The 19,660-nt window shown below is 34.4% G+C and overlaps 1 protein-coding gene across 1 annotated transcript in view; it reads left to right on the top strand.

Moving 5' to 3' along the window:
• Positions 1 to 19,660, top strand: part of emei (transmembrane protein 161-like emei) — a 47,659-nt gene that overhangs the window by 26,137 nt on the left and 1,862 nt on the right. Inside the window, exons 6-11 of the mRNA XM_081749219.1 lie at positions 847 to 1,062; positions 4,132 to 4,248; positions 5,665 to 5,805; positions 10,976 to 11,150; positions 14,933 to 15,029; positions 18,889 to 19,040. Coding sequence (XP_081605345.1) covers positions 847 to 1,062; positions 4,132 to 4,248; positions 5,665 to 5,805; positions 10,976 to 11,150; positions 14,933 to 15,029; positions 18,889 to 19,040 — 898 coding nt within the window. The remainder of the gene's footprint in view (positions 1 to 846; positions 1,063 to 4,131; positions 4,249 to 5,664; positions 5,806 to 10,975; positions 11,151 to 14,932; positions 15,030 to 18,888; positions 19,041 to 19,660) is intronic.

The raw sequence follows: 19,660 nt of genomic DNA, 5'->3' as shown, positions 1-19,660 counted from the left end.
AAATCATCTTCACTGCACAGCCCATGGAATGACACACAAAATTCTTTCTAGAAGATGTTAAATATTGTAGCAACTTCGTTTGAAGTATATTAAGTACGAAAATTCGAAAATTCTCTCCCCTCATTCTTAGCTATGTAATTATACACACACACACACACATATATATATATATATATATATATATATATATATATATATATATATATATATATATATATATATATATATATATATATATATATATATAAATGGGAATTTCTTTAATGTTAGTTGAAAGTTTTCGTCAGAGATACTCTCTGTAATCATAAGTTATACTACTGTCAATTCCATTTTTCTGTTTTAATTGCTTTCTGTAACATTTGGTCTAATTACTATTCGATAAATGAATCCAAATGGGAAATTTTGCAACAGAAATTTGAATTTCAGGACTCCATGAACAATTCATATTTTTGTTATGTTGGCAATAAAAAGAATAACTATGCAGTTTATAGTCGTATAGTTTACTGTAAACAATCGTCTTGTTAAGAAAGTAGTCATGTATAGGAGTGAATGAAGGCATTAGTCTAATTTTCCATTTTTTGGACTTGTCACTTTGCATTCAAGCAGTCCTATAGTGGTAAATAACTGAATTATTACAATCTTGTTCTATCTCGTGGTGTTTACCGTATATAAGTTGGCAGATATAAAACTCTTTTCTATAGATTTTTTTTTTGGGGGGGGGAGCACTTTGGATTACTTTTGGCAAATCTTTTTGTTGTATAATAGAAGGAAGAAATTAATCTCTTCTGCTTCCTCAAGAGATTGTTTTATTGCAATTTATAAAATTGTTCCTTAATGCTTTTGTAGTAAAGTACTTGCGTCCCTACTTCTACAATATTTCCGAGGCGAAGAATCTGCTGGAGAGCGCTCCTTGTGCATTGTGATGGGATTTTCCTATTTTCTTTTCTCGATGATGATCCTGATTGTTGATGAAAATACCTTGGAATTGGGGCTTGAAAAAGCATATTCCAGTTTCAACGCCAGTGCATCATTGTTGCTTGAAGGTCAGGGACTTGATTCGAAGTAAGTATAAGATCAAGAGTAATTGTCAATGGCAGATGTTGAATTTTTATTTTTATGTGCTTATTTTGTTATTTTTCAACAAAATTTCAGATATTTTCTAAAGACCTTTACACTGGGAACAATTAACAATAACGATCTGCGGTGGCTTAATGATAGAGCGCTCACTTCAGGTACGTGAGATCCCTTGTCCGATTGCGCAAAGTTGACTTTGGGTGGTGGATAAACACAGTGTACATGGGTTTTCCGGGGGTTGTCTCGTTTGTTCTCACTTTCTTCAATCTACAGTTTTATTCATTACCACCAACACCGTCATTTAGCCTCTGTGCGTAACTCTGGAACGTTAAACTCAATAATAATAAAATAAACAAAAGTAAAAACGGGACTTCGGAAGGGGCTTGAGAAGAAAAGTTCCAGTATCTACGAGAATCAGTATTTAAGTTGGCAATCCCACCCTTTGCTAATAGTGATATTTAGGTATAAAATCTAGACAGAATCATGATGGCCTCATTGTGTTGCCAGATTGACCTTTTAGTCGTCTTCTGCCACTGCATGGTACGGAAACGGTTATTTTCTTTGAGATACTGTGTTGTCAACAGATTCAAACTGGGCGCCAGTTTCCGTTCTGAATGGAGTGAGTAGCCTGTGATCTATTCTGTGTCACTTGAAAATATCATACAGTAAAGAACGAGAAATACCCTGGAAACTCAACGGTTTAAAGTGAAAAGAAAAAGTGACCTCTAAAACTCATATATATAAGGCATTCGTCACAGTTAAAGGGACATAAATATGACAGCATCTCTTGAACACACACTTTGGTACAACTCTCTTAGCCGCAGGAATTCTGATTGAACGAGGGTGAAAATAGCCATCAAGAAATTGCGAGAACTCACATGCAGGAAAAACAAAATCTTTTCCAGATAGTTTCGTTGCTGTCTGACAGCTTAAATTCAAAACTACTCAATTTGACATTAATACAGTTAGTATAGAAGACAGCCGTTCATACAGTTTCTTCATAAGCTATAATTACTATAAAGGTTTCATTAATTCGCAGATTGTTCAGAGTAATGTATTGATAAATGGAGAAAAGCGACTTTTGACATATCAACTCCTCTATAGATGCGAAGAGAAGTTGGTGTGTATCATTGTTCAGAGCAAGTTGATTCGATCCAAATCTAATGAACTTGTGTATAAAAGAGAGCAAATATTACCTGTTCGGTGCATTTTGGGATATTTTTTTTTCTCAGATATGTCGGTAACATCATTGCTTGCTTATTCACGTAGTCAAAATCTCAGAATGACTTTTTAAATCGCTTAATGCATGTTTTTTGGTTAGGTAAAAAGGATAACTTCAGCACTTTATATTGAGATTCTATAGATTAGTATGCCTTTTTTCTTCTTCTTAGATTGTCGTGGACTACAAATAATTCCCCAAGACGTACTACGCAGGAAATAATAATTGTTCTCTTCTATGTTATTACTTCAATGTACTAACGGAAATCTGGTTAATCAGACAATTTAATAGGTCATTTGCTCGAGGCTCCCAACTTCAAATAGTATTAATAATTGCCAGAGAACAACGAATCTGTTTGGAAAAGATTTTATTGTTCCTTGAAACAAGGTGAATTCTATTTATTTTAAAGTTAACATTCCAATGTTTACCAGGTAGAACTAGGGAAGAACCCAGTAAAATTCGGCTGGGATACCGGCCACTAAATTTGAACGCCGGTACGTACTGATTGCGTCACCTACATCGTATTTATAGAGCCATTATTTCCATGATATTTCATGTAAGATTATTGATTAAAAAAAAAAAAAAAAAAAAAAGGCAAGAAAAGTGACTATTTGTTTGTACCTTTAGATATTATTGAGGTGAGGAAGAGAAACTCGTTGGAACATTGGCTAAGAAGGAACTGTATCATGAGGAACGTGCTAGAGGGTATGGTGGTAGAAAAGAGAGGGAGGGGATGAAGGAGAATACAATTAATGGACGATATCAAAACAGAAAAGCGTACGTGAAGACGAAGAGGTTAGCGAAAGTCCGTGGAGCATGGAAACTTCTCAGTTGCGACAAGTGACCTGCCAATAATGACAGAATACCTATGATGATGTTTTCAGCCGAGTTGGGAGCCGTATCATTTAAGGGTGTAGCCCCAATTGGTGCAATACAAAAGACGTATTGACTACTCATTAATGTAAAACATATTAGTATGTGGCTACTTAGATAGAAACTTCTTAGAAATTAGGCCATACAAAGTGTAAGGTTTTCATTACCTTTGTAAATACTCGATAAGACCATTCTAATCATTTTTCTTCCAGTATTGTAGAAAATTATAAAAAGTATTAAACAGATATACGGAGTATTCAAGCCAAACAGTAACACAAGACCGAAAGCTTCATGCATTGTTCTTTTTCTTTCTCTACTGACGATGAATCATTTGTGACCCGAAAGCTAAATGTTCTATTTAGTGCTATCAATGTTAACGTGTTTCTTTAAATAACCCTGTAAGTTTTTAATGTTTTGATTTTTGAAATTTTCTCATGGAAATTCCTTCGTTTCAAGGAAATTTAAGTTAAGTGTAATTAATAAAGGAAGTCCGAGAAATGACTTCTTTAATAAATATATATCCTCTCGCTTCTGTAGTGGCTAGCGTTCGAGCTTTCAGTTCACATGATCCTGGGTTCGGTTCCGGTGAGAGATCATTAATCATATTACGGAGGTTCGGATGATTCCACCATAAACTGTAGATCGACGTCTCGTATAGCCTTACAGCTGAAAAAGGACGCTAAACTTCAACAAGCAATTTAGTAAATATGCGTAGAATAATATGATGAAACCTAGGTTGACCATTCTATGGCATCTACTGAAACTGCCCAACGTATCATGGGAACATTTCAGAAAATAGTAGCTACGTGGCTAAATTACATAGTTCTAGAGATATGCAGCTAAATTATCCAGACAGTTAACCAGACAGGTAGTCAGTCTTAACAAGTCCTTATTGTATTCTTCTGTTATCTTTATATTTTTTGTTTTAAAACATTTTTTTAAAAATCATAATATATTTCTTCCAGAGGACCAGCATCAAAGCTTATAATTAAATTTTGTCTTGCTGTGTGGTGTGGCCTCATTGGAGCCCTGTTTACTTTCCCAGGGCTGCGAATGGCTAAAATGCATTGGGACTCTTTAAGGTGAGTAGAAACATGTTTTAATAGCTATAGTTAAAATTCTTTTAATTTCTATTTGTTTGACCATAGCTAAGGTCTGCACATATGCGGATATCCGTTTTTTATTATTATTATTATTTATTTTATTTTCCGATGGTCGATAAAATTGCGTATGCTCGTGGGGAAAAAAAAAAGTCCTTCGGAGCATTATTAATTACTAACTACTTGTATAAAAGTGTGGTTTCGTTTTTGAGATAGATAGTCAACAGACGAAAATTGTATTTCGTTGATCTTTTTCTTTCTTTTATTTCTTGCTTTTAAAATGCTTTAGTACATAGTGAAGTGGTTGTCTTATTTTATTTGAGGTTCTTTGAGCGGAGAAATGGTTCTCTTCCGTCAGTACATAACCTTGATCCACACCTTTGGAATTGTCTGGGTCAAAACTGTTGAATTACACTACTAACTGCTACATCATTTTAAAGTCATGGACTTTTGAAACGCCCTACGTACGTTATCAAAGTGACTCGTTATTCGTTCAGAGTTCTTCAAAAGTACTTTAGCGCATATCCTGTACTGTTACTTAAAGAAAGAAAGAAAGAAGAAAAAAACATGTAACGCTGTTCGTGCGTTAAGATACATCTGAAAACTGAAAACCATTGAGCAATATTTAGTAATATTCTACTATTAGTTAACTATTAGGTTCAGCTGAGTCTTTGACTTTGTGTTTGTATGTGTGTATGATAGAGAGATAAAGGAAGGTAGCTTACTTGATGATGTCGGTTACAAAATCCATGTGTTGTCTTCGATTTATTCGAATAAACTTCTGAAAGTGTAGACTGTTGTCCTCATAACTGTTACAGGAATGCTGAAAGCTTAATGAATATGTAAAATAGTGTGTTCATCGTATTCAGTTTTCAGAGTAAACTTCTGGGGGATTTCCTGCCTGAATGTTATCGAACGCAGTTTTTACCGTATTTATGTAATGTATCTATGCTGTAGAGCACAGGTAGGGTAGCCAGTTCCTTTCGCCTGTGATTCAAAAGAATATGTTTGAAAACTAATAAATAATAAATTGGATTAAAAGGGTAGCTTTAGAATTAGAATCGAGAATATTACGTAAATAAGAACTATGTAGGTAAGTAATCGAGTGCGGTAAACATATTCTGTATTCACGTAGATTTGTCTTCATTATATAGGTATTAAGTGCATACAACAATATAATACACACTTCTCTTCGTATAGTTTTTAGAAGTCGGATAGGGAACAGAAGATTGTTTTATGTAAGAGTGAAACTTATATCCGTAACTCTTCGTTGGTGTATATTTTACTCAGAATTCAGTTTTTTGACTCACTTGTTTTACCTACCGTCCCATTTTCTTCGTATGTAATGATCAATTAAAAGCATATGTAGTAATAATCTCATTTGTGTTCCTATTACAGATATTGTTCGGAACGGAAGTTCGTAAAACTTGCCATGAATCTTAGCTTTGCAATGCCATTTCTGCTTGTGTTGCTGTGGGTGAAGCCATTGACTCGAGACTATTTTACAAGAAGAATATTTACAGGGATGACAACTCCACTGTAAGTTGTTACCGTCTTCCTTTATTAAACTTCCAAACTCTGTTATGCATAAGTTTCTAAAGTCTTATAGAACGGCTGTGTCCGTCAGTCCATTGATATGTATCAGAACAAAAACGGTAAGAGATATCGAGATTCAGTTCTTTTTTTGCAATCGATTCATCGTCCTAAGAATAGGTTCGATCTCGTCCGTTAACCCTTTATTCAAACCGGAAGTGGTAGAAATCATCCTTTTCCGGTTTCGGTGTTTATCGCCAAAGATCAGAAGTGACAATAGGTAGTGACAACCGATTTTTTGCAATCGATTCAGCGTCACAAGAAAAGGCACCGTCTCCTCCGTTAATCTCTATACAAACCGGAAGTGGTAGAAATCAACCATTTCTAGTTTCGACATTTGTTGCCATTTAACAGAAACGATAATAGGTAATGACAACCTTCTTTTGCAATCGATTCAACGTATCAAGAGAACATAGCATCATCAACCACAATACATTACCAGAGCCAGAAGTAGAGATGCAAAAAAGCCGGCTTTTTTGAATCGATGGTTTTTTTCACATAAAAAGCCGGCTTTTTTGGGAAAAAAACGAGAATTTTGGAAATTTTGGCTTTTTTCAACTTAATGATTTTTCTATCTAAATAGCTTTCTTATAGTATATTCTATAGTTAGATAAAAATTCCATGACCTGAATGTGATATTTCGCTCTGAAATTCACCATCAAGATGGATGGAGCACATGTTTTACGAATCAAAGCTAACATGAAGAATGTAGTATTTGAGGGTAATTTTAGAGGCTATTTAACTTTATTTTAACTTTTGAGTTATCGACATCTTTTTTCTTCTCTAGTTTGTCATCCGTGTTTCATTTCTAAGAGCTTTTAGTACTCTAGCTTCTAGCGCAAAAGTTAAATTTGCCCGTTTTTCTATTTATCCGTCAAAGCGTACGTATTTCAATATATCCGTCAAACCGTACTTCCACATTTCTGTTATACTGTAGCTGTGAAGTGATTTAGCAATAATTTTCCGGACACAACCTTGAATACCAATTTATACAAATAATCAGTAGCGGATTTAGAAAAGTACTTTAGGAGGGTTTTTTCTGATTGTTTCGTTTCCTAAAAAGTCCTAATTTTATTTGGGAAGTGCTTGAAGTTTATGAGTACAGGCATAACTAATATTTCGTTTCGTTTATATGTTTAGCAATAATCTTCCGGATACAACTTTAAAAATCATTTTATACTGAGAATCAGTGGCGGATTTAGAAAAGTATTTTGGGAAGGGTTTGTTACTAATGTTTAGTTTTTTTAAACATTCGTAATTTTTATTTGACGGGAGCTTAAAGTTTATGAGTAAAGGCATAAATAATAGATATTTCGTTTGTTGCAGACATTCCGTAACTTTGGGGAACGGGCTTCAGTCCGAAAGACCGCCCCCCTAACCTTCGCAAAACCGTCACTGCTGGTAATTAGTAATAATAACGGTTTAAAAACAATAAAAAAGGAAGTCGCCCAACTCACAGTACACGCACTATTTCTACATTCACAGATGGAATGAAGGGTTGTCAGAATGGTCGAATGCTGGTTGAATCCCGGACTTCCCGATAGAAGCGCAAAAGCTAATCACTTTGTCATGTTTGTTGTGCAGTTGTATTTAGCTTAACTTAAATATATTCCGTAGTCTTTTTTTTTGGGGGGGGGGGGGAGTTCCGTAATGATATGTTGAATCCCTCTTGTTAAAAATTCAGAAAACTTGAGGATTGGGTAAACTGTGATGGTGGTTCTATAAAACTTAACTGTAGAATTTCAAGAATATACAGAACCAAAAGCTCTAGGTGTGCAGCCTTTAAGTGTATCATATAAATCTAAGTATTTCTCTTATGTTTTATTTTAATTTTATTTTGTTTCAAAAAGAGGGTATGGAATATTTTGAAGTAAAAATACTACATACTATTTTGCTAGTTATTTGTGTATTCTTTAAAAAGAAGTGTTTACTTTTAAGGTTGGCTGATTTACACCAACTTTTTTTTTAATAACTGTTTTAAACCACAAAAATAAAAAGAATGAAAAATGCGAATCGTGTGAACTTCATGGTAACGTTTCCAGATATCAAACTACCTGCAATAGTTTTATTTCCCTTTCACCTTTTAATCAAGGTGTCCCATGTTCAATTCTCGGTTGAACCACAATCCTTCTTTCATGCGTAACCCAAGTAGCGGTTCGGATGTCAGTTTAAGCGAAAGTCTTCTCCTTGATAACCTCGGTATTTCGTAAGGATGTTAAGCCTAAATATACGAAACAAACCAAATTGTATATTTCTACATGCCTAAATGCGTGTTGTTTTATAAAGAAGCCAATATTGCTTAAATATATTGATAGAAATTGGCAAAATTTATCGATTGCCTACGTAGCTTCCAACATTAGCTTGGATTGGACTTTCAATGATATCTACGTACCGGTACTAAATTTGTAATTTAATACCTCAGTTTTAGCGTACTGATTATGGTACGTTGACCTTTAAATTTTACATGCAAAGCAATAACAGGATTTTCCCGTTATTGTCTTACATTCCAAGTAATGACGGGATTTTCCCAATGGCTAGGGCGGGAGATTCTCAACTTAAGAAATTTACTGACCGCACTTCTTTAAGCTTATGGGAGTTCTTCTGGCATAACCCCGCTGTTGCATAATAACATCAAGGCGAAACAAACTTAGGCTATTTCTGTGAATATGTAATATAAATACATAAAGCAAAAAATCTAAGTCAAAAAAGCCTGGTTTAAACCAAAAAAGCCTGGTTTAAACATCCCCCCCAAAACGGGTTTTTGGCATTTTCAAAAACAACCACGGTTCCTGCCAACTCTGCTTACTTTTTTATATAGGAGGTTAAAAAATTCTTATTATATACATTGATTAATCCTGTGGAATTCATAATGTAAATATGTTGAAGAAAAATTATTTGAAATATTTTTTCGAAATTCATAGTTTATTTTCGATGTTTTATATTATTATCAGCATCAACCACTAATTAAATTATTTTTTGTGTTATAGAGAAGCGATACAAAGTCTGTTTTATCAATTTAAAGCAGTATTTTGAAAAAAGCCCAAAATTTCCGAAGCAAAAAAGCAAAGCAGAAAAAACCGAGTTTTTTTCCAAAAAAGCCGGTTTTTTTCCGAGCCCTTGCATCTCTAGCCAGAAGTGATTGAAATTTGCTAGTACTTCCGGCTTCGATACTTATTTCAATAGAGCAAAATTTTTCGTTAAAGCCAGAGATAGTGAAAATTATGATTTCCAGTTACTATACTGATTCCATAATGGATAAAACGAAAATAGATTTCGACAAGCAGTTTCTTAATATAGATTCGAAGATATGATTTCACTTCTAATTTTGTTCATCTATTGTAACCGGAAGTGATAAACAGAAATTAACTCTTCCAGCATCAATATTAATCTCCATAGACCAAAAACAGTAAGAGATAGCGAGTAATGGCTCTTTGATGTGGATTCAGTTAAAGTCAGAAATGGATTTATTGCAGTTGGCATTAGATTTGATTGAACTAGCACAGTATTATTATTTTTATTCGAATGTGGTTTCATAAACTATGGAGTGGCTTAGGTTTAAGTAATGAATGAGGGGAAACCAATTCGGATTTTGATCCATCATTTAATTACAGTACTTGTATAGCACTGATATTGCTTATTACATGAAATAGCTATTTATTGCCGGAAACAGATGGTGTTCGTTCATTTTTGATAAAATACTGGGGTCATTCGCATTTATGTTATTGCTATTTATTTTATTTTTTCTGACAATTGTAGCTTCATTCTAAAGAAGAGAGAGAGAGGGGGGGGGTAAGAATGAACGATTTGTTTGTTTCAGTTTTGCAGATTTTACAAGCTGAAGATGGAAGACCAATTTACTGTTTCGCAATTTTGATTCCGTCAAGTGAAGAATGCGCGTCAACCTTCTGAATAATTGTATCAAGTCAGCGCTAAGAATGTTCTACAAGAATGTTAGTGGCAATGATGGATCACGAAATTCTGCGCTGGTGATTTTGATCTCAACAACACTCTTTGGTCAGTGAGATCCACCGAGGTTGGTGATGACAAAATAAAGATACTAAGTTAAACCCACGTTACATGACACGAGAGATAGTAGAAACATTGAATATCTATCATTCAGCTTTTCATGACTACAGAAGCAGCTGTGATACGTAAACAAGCTTGATGTTAGATTCTTCATGAACTCAAAGATCAGCATTACCGGACCGTGTAAACATGCATTATTTGCTCATCAAACTTGAGGAAGACGACGCTTTTTTGAAGCAACTGACTAGTAACAAGAAGTGAATTGTTTATTACAATGTGGTGCATACTGTCTTAATCCCAATGTGATGATTCACCTCAAATGACTTCGAAAGCATACATTCATCAGAGGAAAGTTATGCTCTCAGTGTAACAGGTTTTAAGATGTGTTTTCGATTTCCTACCAAAGAACCAATCAATCAGCTTGAATGTTTCTTTGTTGAAGTGTAACGTCCCCGTTCAGCACCGAGGCTATTAACGCGTGAACTTGCAGTTTAAAGTGGAATCCGAGCCAACGTAATGCGTTCAAAATTATTAATGCTCTCCCACGAGGAATCGACCTCGCGACTATGTGTACCAAAGTCCTATGCGCTAGCCACTAGACCAGCGGGGAAGGCTGTTAAAATATGTACTGTCGATAATTGAACAGTTCGAACGAATCCATCATCCATATTCTTCTAGAACTTAGTTGTAAATGAGCTAGTTCCATCACAACAACTAGAAACCACACCCATCATATTCGTCTGACTATGTGCTGTCAGACATTCACTTGTTTTCCCTCTCTTTAAAACTATGTGCATGGTATAACGTTTAATTAAGTTAAAGCTGCAAATCAGTTCTTTGTTTATTTTTGCGTCGGTAAAGATAAGTCCTTCTATCTAGTTCACTGAAAAATGTTAACACGCAATTTATCATTGATTATCGTTGTTCTTTATATAAATACCTTTGTAAATCAGGGGGAAAAAAATCATGGCTTTTCTCCAATCCAGTGCATAGTAATATAATTCTGAACAAATATTTTTTGAATATTCGTATGCTAATAGGAAAGCAATTTGCTTTAAGTAATAGATTACTTCGTTGTGTTTCTTTTCAGAATGCAAGAATCTACATTTGACACTCTTCGTCTAGTAATTGTTATTGTGGCTGTTGTACTTCGCTTTGTGTTGATGCCATTGTATCTGCAAGCTTACTTAAACATTGCTCATCATAAAATTCAAGAGCAAAAGAAAGAAGCTGGTAGAATAACTAACATTGAGCTTCAGAAGAAGGTACGAAGATGTTGTCTTAGTTTTAATTTTTTATTCACAATGAAAGATTTAATTAAAGTGTTAAATAGAGAAAAATGCTAGTGTTTTCTCTTTTCTTACTTCTTAGTTTTCTATAAATCAGAAAATAATATTTTGTTAACGTAAAAAATGTAAAATATTTAATTGGTTTCTATTAATTAATTAATTTTCAAAAGTTGCTTACAGCTTTCACCTCAGAATACAACTTTCGTCTTGACTTGTACTCTTGAGATATAGTTTGCCTTTTTTTTTTTTTTTTTCATACTAACTGTGTAATGTAAAATCCTACGACATATAAAAATTTAACTTTTTTTTTCCGTAGCTAATGCCAAATTATTTTACATTTTTAATCGTAAATCAACATTACAATGTATACAGGAAATGTAATTCAATACCTGAAAATGAAATCTAATTATTCCGTAATGGGGATCTGCATCATTATTTAGTTTCAATCTCGTAACTTTCTCACTTCACACCGGTGGATCCATAGATCACCCTCGGCTATATGGATAGTGTACGCGTCTTTGGTGCAGGAACCCCGGGTTCGATTTCCGGCAGGAGCTCATGTGATTCGGATCCCATGTTCAGCTGTAGGTCCACGTCTCATATATTCTCGATGCTTAAAAGGACGTTGAACTCAAATCCAAGCCCAGTGAATCGGCCGTCGGTCTCTAATTGCCGGGATACATAGTTTGGAAATGGCTGTTTAAAGATAAAAACAGTAACTTGAGTTTGAAACGTCAAAGATAATGCCAATCATGGATGATGGGAGGCCAAAAGCGTTTTATTCTACATCGTAAATGCTTTGGGGGGGGGGGGGGGAGTTTAGTATCTAACTGTAATTGAATCAGTCCTTGCGAAAAGGCCATATGTCCATCCCCACCACATTTCCTTTTTAGTGCAAATATGTGACTTCCGCAAAGAAACGCGCATCCCGTGTGAAAAGACTAATTGTATGGCCAGATTATGTTATATATCCTACACTATTGCCTCAATATCGTCGATGCCATTGTACACGTTGAGTTTGCAATCCAAATTTTTTTTCTTTCTCCTCAATAATTTACTTTGGTGGATATATGACCTTTTCGAAATTACTAATTCAATTGTGTTTCTAAGCAAAATTGTTGGATGAATAATACCAATACTTAAAGTAGACTAACAAGGTGAAATGTAATTGGCAGAAGATATTTAAGGATAAAAATTCTCCTCGAGAAGAAACCTTTTCTTTCATACTTTTTAAAGTTCTACTAACGAAGGTACTTCTTAGTTAATAAGGTAATTTACTTTGGAATCACAGGGTTCCCACCGACCTGGAAGTTTTGGAAAAGTCAGAGAATATCATGAAAAGCCGAAAAAACCTGGAAAATGGAGTTTTAAGTACTGATTTTTACGTCTCAAAACCCATTTTTCATTGTGCCTTACCCGGCTCTTTGATAAATTGTGTTTGTTTTCAAAATTTCTCTACTTAAATATTACATGTTCTGTATATTTGTATAGGCATAGTAGGTGGGAAGCCCCTTAGCCAAAAACATATAAATGCATTTTTACATTATATGTAGGCAATGAAAATCGTAGCGTGGAAAAGTCTTAGAATTCGTGCTTGCCAAAAAGTGGAAATGCTTAAGTGTTGAACTATACCCTTTCATTACGATATTTCAGTTTCCTTGCTGGTTATTCATTAGAATTTACGCTACCAATTTAAAATTCCTGTTCTAATATAGAAGACGTTACTATGCATTCTTTAACGTGCTTGTGAATGTTGCATACGAAAAGGAATTGATTTTGCTCTGCAGGGAGATAAGTAACTGAAATTCATTACAAAAAAATAAAAAAGTTAGTGTTGATGATTTAGTAATAGGTTAAAACAGAGATAAGAAATAATATGATGGAAATTGAAGAAGTGATGTGATTTTAAAATTAAAATGATAAGAAGTGACTTGATGACTCTGAGATTCAAGGTGATAAAAGTTTTATGTCTTTAAGGTAGAGGGGATAATAGGTCACATGACTTGAGATTCAGGAGGAGGCACTGTGGTTCAGTGATAGACCACTGACTTTTGATGCAAGGATTATCTTGTACGATCTCAGGCCATGTGAATTGGTAGTGGACAACATCGTTGTGTCCATGGATTTTCTCGAGGTTCTCCCGTTTCCTCTCACATTGTCCATCCTCCAATTATTTCATAATCATTCATTTTCAATAATCATCAGTCTTCTTTAGCCTAAAGGACATATTCGTGAGACGTTAAACTAGAACGTTCATTTCCATTGTTTGAGACTAAGGAGTTTAGAAGAGACATACATGGCCTAAGTTAAAGAAATAAGCCGTGACGTAACTCTGAAGTAGTAGAAATAAATTCGTCAGCTTTCGGTTTAAGGAAGTAAAAAGTGATGTAAAGTTATAGTGAAGTTGAACTGTAAGGCGCAGAAAATATTGAAAATGCGTTAAACAAATATTAGGAGAAATAAGTTTGATGTTTGAATGAAAAAAATTAAATGAAATCTTTAAGTTTTACGTCCCAGGCTATGCCGGCTAGGCTAAAGGAGACGGTGATGATGAGAAATGAATGAAATGGTGGAATGAAGAAAGTAGGAGGAAACGGGAGAATCCGGAGGAAACCCACGCACACGGTGTTTCTCCACCACAAAACTCACTTGGCGCAAGCTAGGATCGAACCAAGGACCCCATGCACCAGAAGCGAGCGCTCTAGCATTGAGCCGCTGCGGCTCGATGATTGAATGGAGTTAACGTCTCTTTTTAGCATCGGGCACCACACCTTTCTATAAAACATAGACCTATATCTTGTCATGGGCTCCGAACCGTATAGTTCCTACCAGGAATCAAACCCGGAATCTTGAAACCGAAGGTGCATATGCTTTCAATCTTGTCATGCTGGCGCTTGGCATAATGTTGAGAGGCTGGGAGTATGTACGGTTTGGAGAAAATAATCATTAGTCAGCTAACTTAATTGAATATAGTAGCTGTACCAATGTCATTGTAATTTATTTGTATTTTCAGAACCTTTTTTATACAACATTCCATAATAAACGTAAATTCTTTAACTTTACCTTAGTTTAATATTATAATGCGTTCTTTCAAAATATTTCATGTCCCGTAGATTAATGATATCACAATGGTCTCTATTTCATTAAAAGAACTTGAATAAACTTCTATATGAATGTTACCTTCCAAGAGTTTACTAGGACACAAACTAAGTAATTTCCTAGACTGAAATATAAGTAAAAAGCTAGTACTCACCGCAGATCAAGTATTCCTTTCAGTAGCGCTTTCGAAAGTCGCAGTTCCCATCATCAGCTTAAAAACAGTTCGAAGTGAATTTAAAAGATGGAAAAGAACATGGATTGGTAAAAAAGCTTAAAAAGTAATAAAAATTGTGAAGCACACAGCTTGTTGACCTTTGTTCGATAAGTTGTGTGTTCCGCATTCTTATTCCTTTTTAAAAGCTTTTTTACCCATCCCTATGTCTTTTCCATCTTTTAAATTCACTTCGAACTGTTTTAAGCTAATGATGAAAACCGTGATTTCCGAAAACGCTACTGAAAGGAATTGTTGGTCGGCGGTGGATATTAGCTTTTTATCTACAGTTCTCTCTAAAATATAATCAGTGCTCGCAACACACAGTGATAATTTCCTATTTTATGTGTATCGCTAAGCTGTTCACGTTGACAGGATTAATAGTTTAGAGCATAAAATATAATGAATGTCATTTAATTCGTGTTTTCTTTGTCTCCTACTTTTGCAGATTGCTGCAGTATTTTATTATTTATGTGTCGTTACGCTGCAATATGTTGCTCCAATCATCATGTGTATGTTTCTGGCATTTATGTTCAAAACATTGGGTAAGCTATAAACCACTCTAGATATCGTGTTTTATTATTTATTTATTTATTTTCTTTTTAAAGTGTTCATTTTAGAACACTTTCTCAGTGCTTTTATTGAATTTGTTTCATTTATTTCACATGAAGTGTTACAGTATATATTGATTATATGTTTTTTAGACAAAAGAAAAACAATCCAAATCCAAATCAAGCACCAACTGAAATTACGCACTTGCCCAGTTTAGTATAACAACAGTACTCTTCATGCTGTAAACCATTCTTTGGTTGTCTTTATATTTGGTTGGATGGTGGAAAAAATTATGTTTTTTAAAAAATCATTTTTGTTGATTGTTTTATTTAAATCAAATATTTCTCCTTGTTTAATCCAAGTCGCGAATTAAAAAAAAAAAAAAAATAAATAAATTTGAAATTAGTATTAATGTTAATTATGCCATTTAAGTGAAAGTCTTGGGGTTGAAGTTTGAATTAATCCCCAATCGTTAACCTATTTCAATCCCCAACAATGTTTTTTAAGCATTACAGTATTACAATGTTGCTTAAGCATTAAAATACAGCAACATTTATCAATGTGACACTTTTTTTTTTCACGGAACTAGCTTGCGGCACGAAATACATATAAAATACGTAAATTTTGTCTAAATTTATAAAATCTTAAAAAAAAAAAAAAGTTTTGGATAGGGGAATCGGACCCCCTCTAAATACGCCTCTGTTATCTGGGAACAAACAAACAGACGCGCACAGAAAAGAATTTTCGTCTTAAATGTCCATGGTGATTTCCCTGTTGAAATAGTTAACGATTTAAAAACCGTATATTGCGAAGAGAAGAAAGCAGGATTACCCCGTTACCCGTTCAAAACGGGAATTTCTCAAATCATCCTCTGCATGAAATAATCGTTTTCATACTGTGATGTACATACATTTAAGTCTCATTGTAATATGATTATTATCTTCCATAATCGAGATAACAGTAAGAAACGGGATTTTACTTACTTTCACTTTAAATTAATTTATTTCGGAATTTGATTTAAACCAACGATTTTTATTTTAAAAATCAAGTGATTTAAATCTTGATTTAAGTTAATCCATTCTGTTTGGTTTCGTGCTTATATATATATATATATATATAGTCATTTTCTAAGATCAAGATGGCCAACCGAAGTGTTCGAAGTCAAGATCACCTAATTGTAAAGCTAGAAGAGTGTTCGTGTACACCATATTGCCTTTATCTTCATGTCTTAAAAGAATTCCCGAAAACGTAAAGAACGTAAATCTAAAGACACATTAATATGTCTACTTTTTCAATGGAAAAGTTCATAACATATTTAGGGAATCCACAAATCATACTGTGAAGTTAGCGAAGTGTTTTGAATGTAATTTCATAGACATGCCACACTTCTAAATTTACTAGCTGAAATGCCCGTTCTTCGCACGGGGAAAATAGGTTTATGGAAATATTTTAACCCCTACCCCCTTTAGTGTATGTATTTCAATGGAAATGTATTGATAAAAGTACATAATGTCATCTCTTCTTATCCCATTCCATTTTTCATCCGCTATGCCGATGGGGATGAACTTTGACTTAAACGATGTCGGAATTATCATCTCACCGACTCTGAAAGTTATTGATTATTTTATATTATTATTACATGTCCCACTCCTCCTCTCGATTATTTTAGATTATTTTTACATGTCCCACTCCTCCTCTCGTACCACTCCCAAGCTGATGATAGTTGCATTCAGGCTTCGATATCGAAACTGTCACTATTCATCTCATCGTCCCCTGAAACATGGATTGCACTTAATATCGGTCGTTTTTTTATTATTTTTACTTTCCTCCACCCCTCACTTCTCCATGCCTATGAACGATGAGTTTGTATTTAAAAGGCATCGTGAGTGTCCCTATTCTCTCAGCGATCCCGAGACCTGTGGGTTGGACACTAATATCTGTCGTTTTGGATTATTTTAACAATACGTCCCCACCCCGCATCCTTCTTACTCCCTATGCCGATAATGTGATAAAAATCTAAGGTAGAACATGGTCTACTCATTTACCAAAAAATCGTCAAAATTTGTCCAGCGGTCTAGGTGGAGTTAGCCGTCATCTTTGTCATTTATTTATTTATTTATTTATTTCATTTTTGGATCAAAAGATCCAATCTATTTCAATGAAAAATTTTATAGTAAGCCTTATATCTGGAGAACTACATATAATGTAGCCAAACTCCAACTATCACTTAATTCAGTATGATCTGCTTATTTCGTGAAAAGAAAAAAGTCGATTTAGAAGCCGTTCAAAATTTTGTGGCCACCTGATTCAAAAATGGTCCAATATATGTCAATCAAAAAATTTCTTGTAAGCCTTATATCCGGAGAACGACATATAGTGTAGCCAAACATAGTATATCACTTGACTCAAGATACAGTAAAAAAAATACGAAAACTCGATTTAGGGGCCGCTCAAAAATTTTATGGCCCCCTAATCCAAAAACTAATTATTAGACAAAATCGCACTCTTTTGATCCATTTTTGATCATTCTTTTTATATATATTGATCACCAGAGACAACGGGTATTCATGGCTTCGATTTTAAGGCTGCTGCTCTTTAAAAGTTTGTCAGGACTTCCAGCACTCTTCGGTGGCTCAGTGGTAGAGCTTTCACCTCCGGTGCTTGGGATCCCTGGTTCGATCCCAGCTCGCGCCGTGTGGACTTTGTGGTGGACAAACACACCGTGCTCGTGGGTTTTCTCGGGGTTCTTCCGTTTCCTCCCACTTTCTTCATTTCACTCATTTCTCATTATCACCGTCTTCTTTAGCCTAACCGGCATAACTGTGGGATGTTAAACTTAAAGATTTCATTTCATTTCATTTCCAGCACTCTTAATAATTTAAGTTGCGATAATATAACGGTATCATGTATAAGAGACAAAACTCACTCTGTCTCTCATCAGCAAAGAAAATTAGAAGTTTGAGCTTTCATAGAGTGCTTAATTTTTATGCAAAGGGTTTCTTATTCAATGCCTGGTTGTGTAAACTGATAATTGGCTGCATTGGTCTGTGAGTTTTCGTGGGAACCATGTGTTCCATTCTTTGGAAATTTTATCATTTATTTTATTCACTGCATACGTTATGTGTTCTTTAGTACATAATCTATAATAATGGAACCTTAAACAAAAGATTTAATTTTATGTTCTCAGAATAAAAATTCAGGAATTGAACTTTCATTGATAGTTAATTCAGTCTCAAAGTGAAAATTTTTGAGTCAATAGGAATCGAACCTGGTATCATGCGCTAATCTGAACTTTGCTGGCGTCCGGCTGCTTAGTGTTTTATTTCGTGTGCAGTCTTGTTACTCAATTAAAAAAGTGGTAGTTCAATGAAGATCTGAACAGTCTTTTTGCTACACGGGTGCAGCAAATTAATTGTGTTATGTTCCTGAAAGCTAGAAATAGTGATAGGAGCTCATATGCTGGCTGCACATCATTCAACTAAAAGCAGTCAACTAGTCATATCCCTTTGTTGGTCGTATAGCCAGACTGAGAAGTTTACAAACATATTAACTATTTATACTGTATTATGCACTTTTCCACTAGTATACACAATTTTTATACTAGTAGATATGAAACTACTAATGTATACCTCGTGGATATTGGAAAAAGTAGAGGTATCTTCTCTGCTTGGCGAATTGATGCTGATCACATTCCTAGTAAGTTGATTAGTTTGTGAGAATTGAAATAGCAAATACTTGAACTGCATATCCTTGTTGAATTTTGTGAAGTAGTGAGAATTTTGTTAATAGGAAATTATGATTCGAAATGCAGTACCTGATTTTTTTTTTTTTTTTTTTTTTTTTTTTTAATAGGTGGTTACAGCTGGTCTAGCTTCTTCGTCACACCACCTCCAGAAGAGTGTCCAGCCGTTCAACCGGTTACTATTTCGCAGATTCTGCCCGATGAAGATTCTATAGCTTTATCTGCAGAAAGATTTTCATTAGCTTTAACTTCACTTAAACAAGTAAGTATGAAGTCTTTAAAATATGTATTTTTAACACACTCAAATTTCAGTTAATAAGTACTGATAGTATTTGCTAACTGTTGAGTATTTCGTTAATAATTTTAGCTTTGGTAAGGTAATCAATTAAAATAAGTGAGCAGTTGCAAATAAAAGTACACAAATTAGTAATCTTCTACGCTTCATCAGATGTGATAAAAACTTGCTTAAATCAAGATCAGCCGATTTAAAAGAGAGCGATGTAGTGTTCGAAATTAAGTTAAAGTAACTGTGTTATTCTAGCTCCAACGGATTGCCTTGGTCTTATTTACTTAGTTTCTTCACTAAACATGATCAAGCGTTCTGCTTTTATTGCTTTGTTAATATGTAAGAATACATGTAGTTCACAAAATGAAGAAATAAACTGACTAATACTGGAATACAAAATCAATAGACTCACAGAGAAGAGTAAAGGGATTGAAAGAAGTAAATGATGGAAGATGACAGGAGAGGAAAGTTGGTAGTCATTTTGGTCAATTTTGAATTCATTTGTTAGCACACTGGAAGTGGTTTCAAATGCGCCTCCTCCTTTATTATTATTATTATTATTATTATTATTATTATTATTATTAGTAGTAGTAGTA

The sequence above is a fragment of the Thermobia domestica genome, chromosome 2, assembly GCF_964235325.1.
Source record: "Thermobia domestica chromosome 2, izTheDome1.hap1.1, whole genome shotgun sequence".
Lineage (NCBI taxonomy): Eukaryota > Metazoa > Arthropoda > Insecta > Zygentoma > Lepismatidae > Thermobia > Thermobia domestica.
Note: the sequence above shows the minus strand (reverse complement) of the source record. Positions and strands in the feature narration are given on the sequence as shown.